The 14,968-nt window shown below is 46.2% G+C and overlaps 1 protein-coding gene across 7 annotated transcripts in view; it reads left to right on the top strand.

Annotated features, from left to right (window-relative positions):
* Positions 1-9,644, top strand: part of SRRM1 (serine and arginine repetitive matrix 1) — a gene marked incomplete at its 5' end in the record, with an annotated part of 16,331 nt that extends 6,687 nt beyond the window's left edge. For 2 of the 7 annotated variants that reach the window (XM_079546194.1, XM_079546190.1), the window contains 12 exons: positions 28-231; positions 735-854; positions 2,267-2,538; positions 2,681-2,761; positions 3,040-3,123; positions 3,740-3,884; positions 4,412-4,453; positions 5,888-5,992; positions 6,318-6,779; positions 7,671-7,857; positions 8,556-8,750; positions 9,446-9,644. In XM_079546194.1, coding sequence (XP_079402320.1) covers positions 28-231; positions 735-854; positions 2,267-2,538; positions 2,681-2,761; positions 3,040-3,123; positions 3,740-3,884; positions 4,412-4,453; positions 5,888-5,992; positions 6,318-6,779; positions 7,671-7,857; positions 8,556-8,750; positions 9,446-9,550 — 2,002 coding nt within the window. In that variant the 3' untranslated portion in view covers positions 9,551-9,644. Of the gene's footprint in view, positions 1-27; positions 232-734; positions 855-2,266; positions 2,539-2,680; positions 2,762-3,036; positions 3,124-3,739; positions 3,885-4,411; positions 4,454-5,887; positions 5,993-6,317; positions 6,780-7,670; positions 7,858-8,555; positions 8,751-9,445 lie in introns of all 7 variants that reach the window. The other 5 variants (XM_079546193.1, XM_079546189.1, XM_079546195.1 and 2 more) reach the window with 3 other exon arrangements.
* Between the last annotated feature and the right edge of the window lie 5,324 nt (positions 9,645-14,968).

Below are 14,968 nucleotides of genomic sequence, written 5' to 3'. Positions count from 1 at the left end.
TTGTAAATCAGTTTTTCTTTTTAATAGTGATATCCCAAAAGCTCCAAAATCTGAACCTCCTGTACCAGAGACAAAAGAAATTTCACCAGAACGTAATTCAAAGAAGGAGAGAGAGAAGGAGAAAGAGAAGACTCGTCAAAGGTCCCCAACTCGCTCTAAGTCACGGTCGAGGTCTCGGTCACGTTCTCCATCTCATTCTCGACCAAGAAGGCGTCACAGATCACGATCAAGGTAGGGCTTCTGTTTCCCTCGATGGCAGAGGTTGAGAACTGAGTGGTTTTTCTTCTGGAGTCGCCATTTAATGTCATGCTCTCCGTTTAGGTAGTTGTGTTTTTAGTGATGTGAGCTGTGAATGTTTTGGGCCGGATGAGAACGATGTATTCAAGGAATAAACGTCGTGGGGAGCTGTTGTCCTCATGTTAGTTCATGAGAAAGGGGTTGCAGAGACTAATGGTGACAGTGAGAGTTATGTAGCCACCTTTTAGGTCTGATACTGAACATTTTGCAAATTCCTCCCCCTCCTCCTTACTTTTTTCCCCTCTTCACTCTTAGAAGGTGTCTGCAAACGTAAAACCACCAATGGTGGCTGAATGCAGCGCTGGGCATCGTAATTTAGACGCTACTTTTTAAGTTGGCAGTTGGACAAAAGCAACGTCTCAATTCCCAGAGGAAAAGTGTTCCTCAAGTCTGAAAACTAGATGGTTGCTTTTCATTGGGGCTTATGATTGTGACAGGTCTTTCTCCCCTAGAAGGCGACCAAGCCCGAGACGGCGGCCGTCCCCGAGGAGGAGGACTCCTCCAAGGCGAATGCCTCCCCCACCCAGGCACAGAAGAAGCAGATCACCAGTGAGGCGGTAAGATTTCCTTTTCCTTCTTTTTTTTTTTAGTTAGTTTTGGTGAATGAGGTTTATCAGAACTGTCTTGTTTATCTTTCTCAGCTCTGCCAGTAATGTGTGATTTGAATGATGTAGGAACTGCCATGTCATGTTCTGTAAGTGTTTTGGGGACGGCTGGAAGAACCATGACGGTTTCAAGAAGTGGCAACTGTAGGCCTTGAAATGGCTCTGGATAGCTCCCCCCTTAGGCAGATGAGGCATCATTTGGCTGTTCTTATTTCCCCTTGGAGAGAAATGTTAGAACAAGCCCTGGATTATATTTGTTGGGATTTTTTTTAATTATGACTCACCGTTCCATTACCTAAAGTTAAGTTAAAAATTAAACATGGACTTGAAATGTATTTCTTCATGTTCTGATTAAAAATAAGAACTCTGTAAGGTCTCCTCGTTAGTGTTGAAGGCTATATTTTTGATCCATGAGCAGCTATTCTGGTAGGAAGGCTCTGAGTTGCATTGTGGAGAATTATGTGCTCAGTGCAACGTCAAAACAGGGGTTTGTCTTCGTAGGAATAGAATAAATTCCTGTCCTCTTCATAGGAAGAGAACTGAGGCGATGCTTCCTGTGCACAACAGCTCTTCCTTTCTAAAGAAGGAACAGTTCTTCCTTTTTTCAAACAAGGGATAAGCACCTTTTTTGACTTTGTAATGGTGTTCATTGTGCACAGTTACTGCAAAAAAACTGTGGGAAGTATCAAGCATGTATCTTGCAAGATGTACAAGAGCTCCCTTTCAGCAAGTGTTTGTCTCACTCAAGGTAGGGTTTCTTTTTTCCAGGTTCTCAGGAATTCTGCAGCCAAAGGTGGATTCTGCAGGTACAAAGTTGCAACAGAACTTGCCACAAATTTTGCCGCAGAATTCTAGAGGCCCTGTCTTTTTAAAATGTCAAAGTAAAGATGAAAGACTAAAACTTAAGGATGAATAAGCAGGTTCAGAATTGTCTGAAATTTTTGCCTCCTGGTATAGAAACCTCTCAGCATACTTGCACACTAAACTCTGAAATAGATCTGTTTGAAAGGTGATTAAATCACATGTGCTAACATGGAGAATCTTCTTAACCATCCAGAAGTTAGAGAGCCCAAAGGAAACTAATTACTCCCAGGAGAAAAGCTTAGTTGTAGCCTGTAGATTGGCAGAAAGCAAGTGAAGGTAACACTAACCGGTTTTTATTTATTTATTTTACTCACTGTAGTTTAAAAATAATGGAAAGATTGGGTCTTAATCTCTTCTACAAACCAAGTGCTGGAGGCTGTTGGCCATGTTTCGGAAGTGCTGCTGTATGTGGCTCTCTGTGTGCTTGCAAACAAATTCAATTCTGTGTTCGTGCTCAAGCATCTTCCTGGGCCAGGTCTAACATTGCCTCTGATTTACAGGAGGAGACGCTCATCAGCATCTTTATCTGGCAGTAGCTCTTCCTCCTCCTCCTCACGTTCCCGATCTCCACCAAAGAAACCACCTAAAAGGCCTGTGTCCAGCCCTCCTCGTAAAACACGGCGGCTGTCTCCTTCTGCCAGCCCCCCGAGGCGGAGGCACAGACCTTCCCCACCACCAAGTCCACCTCCCAAACCACGCAGATCTCCAACACCTCAGCAGTCAAATCGTGCAAGGAAAAGCCGTGGCTCTGTTTCACCTGGCAGGGCGTCAGGTGAGAAATGAGTTTCTTTCAGCTGCTTTGTCTCTGTGCTTCCGTCTGCTCGAAGGTGACATCTGCAGCTTGTTTGAGCAGAAAAGCACGCATGGGTTTAAAAAACAAACAAATTGAAGCAACTTGTTTGGTTTTCCTTTAGCACCCAAGCATAAGAGTACTGAAAAAAGAGAATCTCCTTCACCAGCACCAAAACCAAGGAAGGCTGAGCTGTCTGAGTCAGGTATGGTTCTCACTTGTCAACATCTCAGTTGGGGTTTTTGGTCTAAGAAGTGTAGCAATAGAAGGTATTAGTAAAGTGCTGAGTGCTGTTGGTAAGCTGGCATTGAAATAAAGTTTTCAGAAGCATGAAATGATCATTGACACTGCCTCAAATCTTCCATCTGAGCTTTCCTGGAAAAAACAAAGCATGCCTGACAGGCTGTCAACTGGCATTACTTCTGTCTGAATAAGGCAAAATTCATTTTCAATTTAAATATTCTATCTGTATCTTTTCAGAAGAAGATAAGGGAGGTAAAATGGCTGCAGCAGATTCTGTGCAACAGAGACGTCAGTACAGGAGGCAAAATCAACAGTCTTCATCTGGTATGGATAACCTGCATTTCCTAAGCCTGGATTAATGCTCCTGCAGGAGTTATCATTCGGTTCAAATGTTCATTTTAAAATGACTTTGCTGTGTGCAGTGCTGTTGCAAACTTAGCTGCATATTTACCTACTCATAGTGGAGTAACTTTAGTTATTGCTCATGCTACTTTCATTAAATAAGGCTTAATTCTTAGAGGTTGTGGCATGTCTCCTGTTAAGCATCTTTGAAAGCTTCACTTTTAAACTCTTTCTATCACACACAAATGTTTCCCATGACTTCCTTAGTCTCTTACTGCAGGTTATTTCCTAAAACTTGGACTCCTGACTTAATGTAGGTTTCTGTGCACATAATGCTTTTATGCATCACAGCAGATCATTTTTAAAATGACCTGACTAGTGAATTTTTAGGTGGAGAGTTAGTTTCTGCAGGTGTTGTTACCCAGCTCTGATGGTTTATCAGCTACAAATGAACACTTGTTGTTAACTGCTTCTAAACCAGAGGCTTTGTTTAGTGGGATTGGAGGGTTAGTCATTTACACAGTATTATAACCATAGCAGTATCTTTGCAGCAGTCAGAAGAATTGTTTTCCAGGGGGTAACTCTTCTCCATTCATAGATTCTGGCTCCTCGTCTTCATCTGAAGAGGAAAGACCCAAGAGATCCAACGTGAAGAATGGGGAGGTGGGTCGGCGCCGCCGCCATTCCCACTCACGCAGCCCATCTCCATCCCCACGAAAACGACAGAAGGAGCCTTCCCCTCGGTAACAGCTTCTTACTATGAGCACAGCCCCTTTTCTTTGATAGCTGTCCAGTTCATGTGTTTATTTGTCAGCAGTTCCCCAAAAGAACTGAATTGTGCCCTCAGCACAGAACTGTGCGAGCAGATAATCGTTTATTTTCTCCAAAATAACTTAAAGAAGAAAAGCGGGGTCTCAGTGCTGGTTATACAGCAGGCTTCCTCTTTAGTGCTTGTGATTTGAGATGTAATACTTTAAAGCCCCTAGTGTGAACTAAAATATTGATGTAATTCTCTTAAAACTGGCCACCTTTGCTATCACTGAGGTAAGTTGGGCTTTAATACAGGCTGCTTTTTGTTCTCTATCCTTGAAGCATGTAGCAGTGCATGTCATGTGAGGGATGCCTGCTTAGATGGACCCTGGTTCCGCAATTGTATTCTCTTGCTGAGAATTAATCTGTGGTGGTTGGAACGTGTTCATTTCTGCCTCAAATATTGGGCAGTTAGATTATTTTTTTTGTCTTTGTTTTGTTTTTCTTCCACTGCTGTCAGGATGCAGATGGAAAAGAGGTGGCAATCACCAGTGATGAAAAGGTTGGTTAGAAATTCGTCTCTTTAACAGGATTTACATATGGAAAATCATTTGGCTCTTTTGTTATGGATTCTTCTTTCATTTGAATTTGCACACACTCACAGTACCAACATGAAGGAAATTCAGACTCATCTGTCCCATTAAGGTTTGGGTATTGGAACATTTCAAAAAAAATTCCAAGAACAAAAGAAACATTGCTGTGTAAAATAGAATTCAAAGACTTGAAACTATCTTGCAGTGTGCCTAAATTTGCCTATTGCCTATCATGTGAATACTTAAACACGTTTAATTAGTGCAACCCTGACACTTAGGCACTGCTGTTTTCCCAGATCATTAAAGAGTGTTGCTTTGAAGCAAAGCCTTACCTATAGAAGTTGTAAGTAATTGCCTTGTAGAACAACAACCAGGGTGTTTGGAGTAAACTTTTAGTTTCTTTAATGAGCCCTTTAATTCTTTATCACACTCATTTTATACTTCATCATTTTGTTTTATCTATTTGCTTTTGAGAATGAACCATTTTTCCTTACAGAATACCAGTTTTCTCCCATTTATTAATGCCACAGAAGTGCACAGTTTATTCCTGTTTCTCCAAAATTTGTATTAAACCTTATCTTCGAGAGCAGAAAATGACTCATTTTAACTTAAATCCAGATATCTGCAAGTTAGCAGCAACTCTGATTGTTCTTAGCATCTCAGGATCTTAGATTGAGAGATTGATCTTAGCATCTCTATGGATTTCAGATCCATAGATGAGAGATGTTTCCAAGAATGAAGTTTCATGCTGTTCACAGCAATCCAGCCTCAGTACTTCCAGCTTCAGTACTTCCTTCTAGTATCTAAAAGGAGCCTAAAACAGGAGGGGAATCAGCTCTTGGAAAGGGGAGATAACAGCAGGACAGGGGGAAATGGTTTGAATTGAGGGAGGGCAGATTGAGATTGGATGTGAGGGGGAAGTTCTTTGCTGTGAGAGTGGTGAGGTGCTGGAACAGCTGCCCAGAGAGGCTGTGATGCCCCGTCCATCCCTGGAGGTGTTCAAGGCCAGGTTGGATGGGGCCCTGGGCAGCCTGGGCTGGTATTGAATGTGGAGGTTGGTGGCCCTGTGTGTGATGGGTGAGGTTGGAGCTTCGTGATCCTTGAGGTCCCTTCCAACCCTGCCCATCCTATGATTCAGGCTGCTGCTGGCTGGAAGTGTCCAACTGTAGCAGGACAGAAACATTCTGAGCTCCTTCCGCACTGTACACCTAGCAGTCATATCACTGTGTGATGACAGAGCTGCCAGCTGGTCTGGCTCATCAGTGATCTGCCCTTTTATCCCCTCAGTAGCAGTTCTAATAGAATTAAAAGCACACAAAAGAGATGATATTGTATAGTGGAACGAGAGGAATCACCTCATGGCTGGGTTGCAGCTTTTCTGAGTAATCCCTTTATTTCTCCAGTAGGAGGAGGAGGAGCCCATCCCCCCCACCTGCCCGGCGACGGCGCTCTCCTTCCCCACCCCCCCCTCCCAGGCGACGGCGCTCGCCCTCCTTGCCCCGCCGAAGGTACTGTGTTCTGGTTTGGGTCGTTTTGGGTTTGTTGGCTTCCAGCTGTGACCTGTAAAAAGAAGTGCTGTGCTGTTGGAAACCTCTCTTTGCTGAGGGAGGTGTAGTTTTGCTGTTAAGATTTTCTAAGGTAGTTACGTGGTCTGCTTTGATTGCTGTATGAGGTACCGAATATCAAACTGTTCCACGAAGCTTGCTATCGAACAAAGTGCTATCTAAGTTTAGAGGAACATTCCTGGAATTTTTCCCTTTTTATGCACACTGAATGACACTTGTAAGCAATTCCCACCCCTGCCTGGTACCTAAGCATTTATTTCCTTTGCAGGTCTCCATCACCGCCCCCACGCAGGCGCTCACCCTCCCCCCGGAGGTATTCCCCCCCGATACAAAGGCGATATTCTCCTTCTCCACCTCCAAAGAGAAGAACAGCTTCTCCTCCTCCTCCACCCAAACGACGAGCGTCGCCTTCTCCGCAGTCAAAGCGCAGAGTCTCCCATTCACCACCCCCAAAGCAGAGGAGCTCTCCAGCTGCTAAGAGGCGCTCGCCATCGATATCTTCCAAGCACCGGAAGGGTTCTCCTTCCAGTAGGTCCAATAGAGAAACACGTTCTCCACCACAAAACAAAAGGCATTCACCTTCACCAAGGCCTAGAGCTTCTCATACCTCTTCAAGCCCGCCGCCGCTGCGAAGGGGAGCGTCAGCATCGCCCCAGAGAAGACAGTCTCCATCTCCAAGCACCAGACCTATCAGGAGGGTGTCGAGAACACCAGAACCGAAGAAGACAAAGTAAAACAATCCATCTTATTTCTTGTTGGTGTTTGGATTCTTCAATAATGCGATGAAAGCAGTTAGGGCATCACGTGAGCAATGGCTCCGTGTATCTTCAGGTTGCTCAAGCGCTGGAGGCGCTGCTCAGCTTCAGCTTTTGTACTGCCAAATCCTGAGTGGATTTTTCTGAGGTTTATTCAATAGGTGCTTTTAATCTGAAGTGCAGCATGGGGAGAGGCATTGAAGAGGCTGTAGAGTTGGAGGGTTCTGCTAGTAGCACAGCAAAGCACTGGGAGCAAGCAGACCAAAACTTAGAAGTTTTGTTCCTAGTTTTGCTTAAAGCAAAATGAACTTTGTCTTATTTTAAAGCTAACTGCAGAAGGGAACTGCTGCTACTTATCATTCATAAATAATTTCCCACCTGATTGTGCAAGACATAAAAATACTTAATGTTAGCAGTTGTCTGCAGTGCGATTGCTGCTTTTGGGAGCAGATTGTCAGAAGCATGTGTTTGCTTTACTCCTTCAGGATGAAAAATTGTAGCTGAACGTTTGCACTCTTTCTTTACTGGATGGTGAAGTAGTGTTGCTGTTCTCTTGAGTTTTAATAGAGTTATAAATTAATCATATCAGGAAAGAAGGGAGCAATTACTCCTGACCAACAATAGTCTCACTGCTTAACACGCTATCAGATTGCAATATCCTTTTGCATTACAGATGCACACTGATGTAAGATCATTTTGCCCTTTGTAATATATGCCAGCACAGTAACTATTTTTTTTTTTTTTTAAGTGGCTGCTTAATGAATTTACAAACACATCCATCCATTTGACTTGTGACTTTTTTTTCTCCTCTTTCATCTCTTATATCTCTAATGCTAGAATCTAAGTGTAGCTTTTCTGTTTCCAAGGGCTTCCACCCCAAGTCCACGCTCTGCCAGGCGGGTGTCATCATCACGGTCTGCGTCGGGATCGCCTGAGCCAGCTCCAAAAAAGCACCAAGGGCCTCCATCTCCTGCTCGCTCTCGTTCCCCTTCTGCCAACTGGTCACCTGCAAAAAAGACTAAAAGTCCAACTCAGAGCCCATCGCCTGCAAGGGTATTGGTTTGTTCTCTGGGGTTACGTGGCGTTGTTTTCATAGAGGCTCGGTTGCTGAACTGAGTAACCTTGGGGAGACTTTCCATAGTTACAAAATTAAATATTTGTAAGGCATGTTTCAAGCTCTGACTTCTCTGAGACTGAGGGAAGTGCCTTTATGTACATTTTAACTTCTGAAACAAAACACTTTCTCATTTCCTGAGGTTGCTGGTGTTATTTAATAAGTATGCTCCACTTGTAGTGAGCTTAACGGCCTACGAAGCGAGGTGATCTTGTGCTCAGCAGTCTTATTTGCCATCTATTCATAATAGGAAGAAGATAATTTGGCCTGCTTACCTGTTCTATGAATGTGCTTCCTAGGGACCTCTCATTTCATTCCCTTTGTTTTAGGGAGTTAGATTTCACCTCTAGTATTCATGTCTGAAGAGGTCGGTGTGTCATCACTGCCACACACAGATCAGGTCGGCCTGCTGTTACGTTCTGTGTTCAGCCACAGCGTGGCCACGTGCTGCAGATCTGCTGCTCAGTGCTGCTGTTGTTCCATTAGCAGTGGGAGGGTCTCCACTGGAGGCACTCCGTTTCCCTCAGTGTCAGGAGTTGCACGGCCCATCTGAATTGCCTGGCGTGGCTGTGGGTTTCTTTTACCAGAGTTCAGGGTTCTTGGGAATGAGTCGTATCTGTTGGATTGTTTATTGCAGAATTCGGATCAAGAAGGGGGCGGAAAAAAGAAGAAGAAAAAGAAGGATAAGAAGCATAAAAAGGATAAAAAGCACAAGAAACACAAAAAGCATAAGAAGGAAAAGGCTGCAGTGGCTGCAGCAGCTGCTGCTGTGGCTGCAGCAGATACCACCTCAGCACAGGAAGAGCAGGAAGCAGAGACAGAACCCAAAAAGGTACGAGTTTGGTTCTTATGATGTAATGTTTCAGAGCCTGGTGTAAGAAAATAGATCTGAATGTCCACAGTGCTCTTGAGAGCAGACAGCAATCCTACTTCAGAAACACAGTGTGATTGGGCCCCTCACTGCAAGAAAGATATTGAGGCCCTGGAACGTGTTCAAAGGAGGGCAACAAAGCTGTGAGGGGTCGGAACACAGGGCTGATGAGGAGAGGCTGAAGGAGCTGGGAATGTTCAGCCTGGAGAAGAGGAGGCTCAGGGGAGACCTCATTGCTCTCTATAACTTCCTGAAGGGAGGCTGTAGTGAGCTGGGGGTCGGCCTCTTCTCTCGTGTCATCAGTGATAGGAGCAGAGGGAACGGCTTCAAGCTACGGCAGGGGAGATTCAGGCTGGACATGAGGAAGTATTACTTTTCAGAAAGGGTGGTCAGGCACTGCAATGGATGCCCAGGGAGGTGGTGGAGTCACCGAGCCTGGGGGTGTTCAAGGAAAGGCTGGATGTTGTGTTGAGGGACGTGGTTTAGTGGGAGCTGTTGGAAATAGGTGAACGGTTGGACTGGATGAGCTTGGAGGTCTTTTCCAACCTTGGTGATTCTATGATTCTATGATTTTACTTGATGCTTTATGCTGCTTGGGCTGCAGCCCTGCAGCTCAGCTTCCAGTTTGTGAAGAAATGCTTTCTCTTTGTTTCAAGGAGACAGAAAGTGAACCAGAGGACAACCTTGATGATCTAGAAAAGCACCTGCGAGAGAAGGCGCTGAGGTCGATGAGGAAGGCACAGGTGTCCCCCCCATCTTAGGCCGAATCCTTTGATATAATGTACATTTTATTTGGTTTGTACTCAGAATTCAATTTCAAATTGCTAAATGTGTTTGAGCTTTAGAATATAACATTTGTTGTAATAATTGCTAGGTTGAGGTTCACCATGTACAAAGGGCATGGATTTACATTGCAAAAGGTGTCCACAGTGTACTAGTGACATTCTTTCATTGACAGTCAACATAATTTCCTTTAGAGCAAGACTTCTTAGAAGCAGTAGGGGTTTGTTTTGAAGGTTTTCAACATGACCATCAGCTCCCTGGTTTCTTTGAAATTCAACAGAGCCTTTTAGAATAATTTGTGAGGGTCTCATTTGACTTCTTTTGTATCCACTCACATTATGCTACTAACCTTTGTGGTTTGTAAGCCTGCCCAGAAGTAAAACCACTGCAGAATTACCAAGGAAGTACGTATATTTTAATGCTTTCTACAGTTGCCTGTACAGTCTCCATTAAAGCAAATCAAGAATAGCAATTTAGAGTGGTACATAAATGAAAGCATGTTGTTTACCAGGACACTGTGGGTTTATATTGATGTAACATGTTGATTTGGAACACTGGAATTTCATTTGTATTTTTGTTTTGTTTATTTTTTTAAAGGGCAGTTTCCATGATCAGCAGTCCCAGAGCAATTCCTTCAGTTACCTAAATTCTGTTTGTGAGATGTCGTTGCCCCATTCATAGATCTTGTCTCGTTAGGGTTCCTCTGAACGGTGTGAGCCACTTTCAGAGATGTGCTCTTTGGAAGTGTGAGGAACCTGAACTTTGGATATTGTCATGTTTTCACTGTTTTTTTGTTTTTGTTTTTTTAACTAAAGCTATATAAAGCTTGTGGATTAAACAAAATAAATTTCTAAATTTAAAGAGACCTCGCCTATTTTTGTACGAACGCTTGGCTGAGCAGCTTTCTTTTGTACAGGGTGAATGAGAACACAGATAAGGCCTTATCTAAGGAATCCTGGTGGCTGGGAGGTCGTTGCTGTCCATTCTTTTAACTTCAAGTTCTGGTTCAGAAACCAAATCAGTTCTGGAGTCTGAAGCTGCTCTGGAAGGAGGGCTGCAGCCTGGTTTGGGAACCAGTCCTACCTCTTGGTGTGCACAATTAAGTGTAGTATCTAATTAGTCTTTTTATCTGACGTGGTGTGGGATCTTTAAGCGAAGCTGATGTTCTGCAGGTGCCCAGTGGAAGGGCTGTCTTAAAAGCTGCTGCTTGCTGCATTTCCTCACACACAGCATGTTTTGTTTATTAGCCCAAGTGTACGTGGAATGCTGGAGTGCTTGTAACCACAGTTCATCAGCACTGCAGCGTTGTCACAACTGCCACCTGTTGTTGTGTGTGAGCAATGAACTGAAGAACTTTCTGGAGGAAACACACCTGACCAACACGTGGGTGACGTTTGGTGCTGTGACACTGCAGCCCCTGCCGTGTTTTATGTGAATGCACTTCTTTTGCCTTTGGAGGTTCTGTTCTTAAGGGTCTCCCCTTCTTTTTTTCTTCTGAATGTCCATCCATAAGGAATAATTCAAGTTTGAAAGCAGCAATTCAATATGCTTTTTGAGGCGTGTTTCACTTCTGAATGGAATTTAGCTGAATACTTTGATTCCTTCCTACTCAACCAGACCCCGTATTGCATCCAAATCCGTGTCAAGGGGCAGCAGGCCTTCCCTTCTGAGTGAAGGCACCATTTCTCGCCGTTTGCAGTGCTGCTGTGTAGATACTTTTAGTACAGAATCACTGTGAGCTGATATCCTTCCGTGTTGGCGTCTGCGCTGTGCAGTTCTGCGGTGCTGAGCTGTTGGTTCGTGGCACTGGATTCCTTCCTCTCTTAATGAATTGTCTCTAACAGACGAAGCATCATCCAAAGTCACGCTGACGGTGATCTTTTACCACTCGGTCTCAGTTTAAGCTCTATGCTCTGTACCTCAAGCCTTTTATCTGTAGCCATGGTGCTGCAGCTCCCAAGGCGACCCTGCTGGACACCAACAGCATCACAGCATCCCCAGCATGTGGCTCCTTTTTGTTCCGGATCTGCTAATAGTGTGCATTGACATGTGAGTCAAGGCAGCCCTTCTGAAGTGGCAGCTGGATACGTTGCTGCAACAGCTATCGCTACGCAGAGAAAAAGAATAATCAAGCTTAATTGGATTGTAATAATTGAACTAACAGTCCATGGGAGTGAACGTAAGGATGGAATGAGTCACTGACAGCTTGATATCTCTGGTTCATAGTAAAGAATGATGTATTTGTTGTGTCAACACACAGGAAACAATAGCAGGTGTGTTCAATAACTTGAAGTCCATAGGAACCCACTGTAGGACTGAATTTTTCCATTTGTGTGGCTCTGGGAGATTTGCCTGTGAGTGCGTGGAGCTCTTCCCATGCTTTGCCACAGAAGTTCTGCTCTCAAAGGCAGTTGTGTCAGTGTTCAGGGCAGAGTCTGCTCTTCTGCTGTGTAAAATGCACGGAAATCTGAAAGGCATTAATCTGTATCTGGGCTCCATTTCCAGGCAGTGATGTTGCAGGAGGACGGTGCTCACCCTCAAACTTGTGCTGGGGATTGTTTGCCTGTGCAGCTTTGGGAGAAGGAAATAAATAGCAGTTAAAGCACCAGTCGTAGTGAAGCCAATGAGAAAGTTCTCCTGTTTTGTTTTATCCACCACTGAAATGGGAGAAGGGGGAAAAAGAAAGAAATGGGGTCTTTAACCACATCCACAGCTACATCTCTTAACTGCAGAGGGAAATGCTGTGGCAGTGCCACCACTTCTGAGCACTGGTGTGGAGGAATTACCTTTGTCACTGCTGTGATATTTTTGTGATGAGGCAGAACTGTGGCTGTGTCACTGCTTAGTAAAGCCTCTGCAAGTTTCACGTGCACTGATGCAGGGGGACAAGGTGAGAACAGTGCATGAAGTGCACCATCACCACAACAAAACTCAGCTCTTTCTTATTTATTTTTAATCCGTTACAAGCACATGAATGACTCTTTCCATTATTTATGCTCTGGGAATAAAGGATGCTGTTCTCCCAGGCTTTCAGCTTCAGCTCTGCTCTATGGTGAGGGAAAGCAGCCGCATCGCTGCCACCCAGGAGAGAGGTGACTGCGTGGAGCTGGGCATGGTGGTGTGATTCTCCTCAGACTGCATCCATCCATGCAAAGCATTCACCACCAGCAGGGCTGGATTTGCAGGATAACGGCAGGCAGATGGTGTGGACCTTCCCTACATAGCAAGGCTTTGCCATGCTGCCAGGGAGCCCCAAATCCGCCGCCCCCAGGTGAGCACTGACCCTTAAGGACGAGGGGCAGGTGGGGACGATTTGGGTTTGTCATCTCAAAATGCACATTTCTTTTACTAACGAGGCGCCATGGTGTCATTTGAATTTCAGGGTCCCACTGCTGTCACCTGGGGTGGACGTGGAGGATCCCGAGGTGGAAGTGCCTCAATCTGGGGCTCCAAGCGGTCGTTGTTATCACAACCTCACAGCACTGCTACAGAAAAGCCACCGTGCTTAAAGAGGTGATGATTACAATTGCAAAACCAAATACCTGTTGCTTAGAACGACCAGAATTTCAGCTCAAGCAGGCAGAGCGTGTGCTGCAGGCAGCAGGCTCAGCTGTGGGCAGTTTGGAGCTCTCTGCCTGCTGGATCACTGCTCACCCATCCCTGTGGCTTTGGGTTCACGCTCAGCTCTGTGCCCGCTATGGGGTGTCAGGGAGGTGGGGCAATTCCTGCTGCTGTGTTGAGAGCTGCCAGCACTGCAGTACAAATAATTGCATCAACAAAACGATCTCTAAGTCCTCATAGCACTGCATGACCTTTGCTTCTCGTCCCCAAATGGATTTCCTTTTCTTTTCTCGAGGCCTTTGGAAAAATCTGGCTCGTTCCACGGTGACTCAGAGAGGAGGAAATGCGATCCCTGCTCCGTGTGCCACCCCCAGGACAGAGCAGTGCTGACACCATCAGCTTCACCCAGAGAAGCTCTGGGAGGGCTGGGGCTGTTCCTTCCAGGTGTGCAGGTGGAGGAGATCTGGAGCTCTCAGTGCCCCTCGTCTCGGCCCCATCCTCCCAAGCCCTGCCTGATCAGATCCCCTCTCAGCCTTCTCTTCTCCATTGTGAGGACAGATTATCCCCTGTCTGCAAAGAGTAAATGACTTTGTGGGCACAGGGATAAGGAAGGTTTGGTGCTGGCTTTGCTCCGATGTTTACCTACAGAGTGCCTGGTGTCAGTGCTGTCATTGGATGGGTGCCCTGTGGTGGATGGAGGGCTGCCCCCTCTCCACACCAGAGCCATCAGAGTGCCCATCTGCAGGCAGCCCCAGAACAGAGACCCAGGAGGAAGCACGGATGGATCACAGCATTGCAGCTCAGCTGGGTTGGAAGGGACTCCAAGGCCTCTCGGCTCCCTTTGTCCCTCCCATCCCCAGTCTGCAGGGGAGGCTCAGAGCCATTCCCCTTCCCCAGTGTTTCAATGGCGCCGAAGGGAGCGAGGTGGGAGCTGTGCACAGAGCAGCGTTCCTGTAACCCCGTGCAGGGACCCGACGCAGTGCAGACAATGCGTGCTTTGTCCACGTCTGTTCTCCCAGTGCTGTGAGTGCAAACACTGAACGCAGAACGCGTTAATTACCGTCCAGCTCCCCGGGGAAAGGCCCATATGCCAACAACCAGAGCAAAGCATGGGAAGCTCCACGATCGTTAAGCGACGCCGAGCTGCAATTACTTCTTGATGAACGCTTCCTAGAAACACACAGTGGAGCAGCACCAAATGTGAGGCTGTGCAGAAGAGGAGAGAGCAAGAAATGGTGGGGTGGAGCCCACTCGCCATGCAGTGATGCTGTGAGCTGTTGGCATCAAGCTCACAGTGTTGGCTTTGGGCACAGCGCTGCGTGATGCTGCATCCTCAGCTGCTCGCTGGGCGCCTGCAGTTGGTGCTGAGATTTGGCGTTCACCCCGACAAAGAATGAGCTGCCTGAGGACAGCTGGCTGCGTGCTGCAGCAAACCGCCAACTGTCTGACACACAGACAGACAGACAGACGGCTGCTCGCCTCCACGTGGATGGGGTGGGCATGGAGCTTCGAAAGCAAGCACTGCTCATGGAGCAAGCACTGGAGATGATGAGACAAAAATGAGTGCTGCCGGAGCGACAAAGCAGTCCAACCGGGTGGTGGGGGATGAGCGCAGCCCCACATCTGTCCCTGTGCCCATGCAGGACTGAAGGGAGCTGGTGGCTGTGCAGAGAGGGCACTGCTCCTGCTGTGCCTCTGTGAGGCTCTGTGTGTTGCCTACGGCCCAGCCCAGGATTTTGAATAGCGTTGGATGAGGGCGCTGTATTTTTCACCCAGGCGCTGTGGTTTCTGCCCTTCTTTTATAGGTGCCTGTGGGCAGGTTCCTTGCTCAGCCT

Source organism: Tetrao urogallus, assembly GCF_951394365.1.
Source record: "Tetrao urogallus genome assembly, chromosome: 23".
In the NCBI taxonomy this organism is placed as follows: Eukaryota; Metazoa; Chordata; class Aves; order Galliformes; family Phasianidae; genus Tetrao; species Tetrao urogallus.
This window is presented reverse-complemented; position numbering and strand designations above follow the sequence as displayed.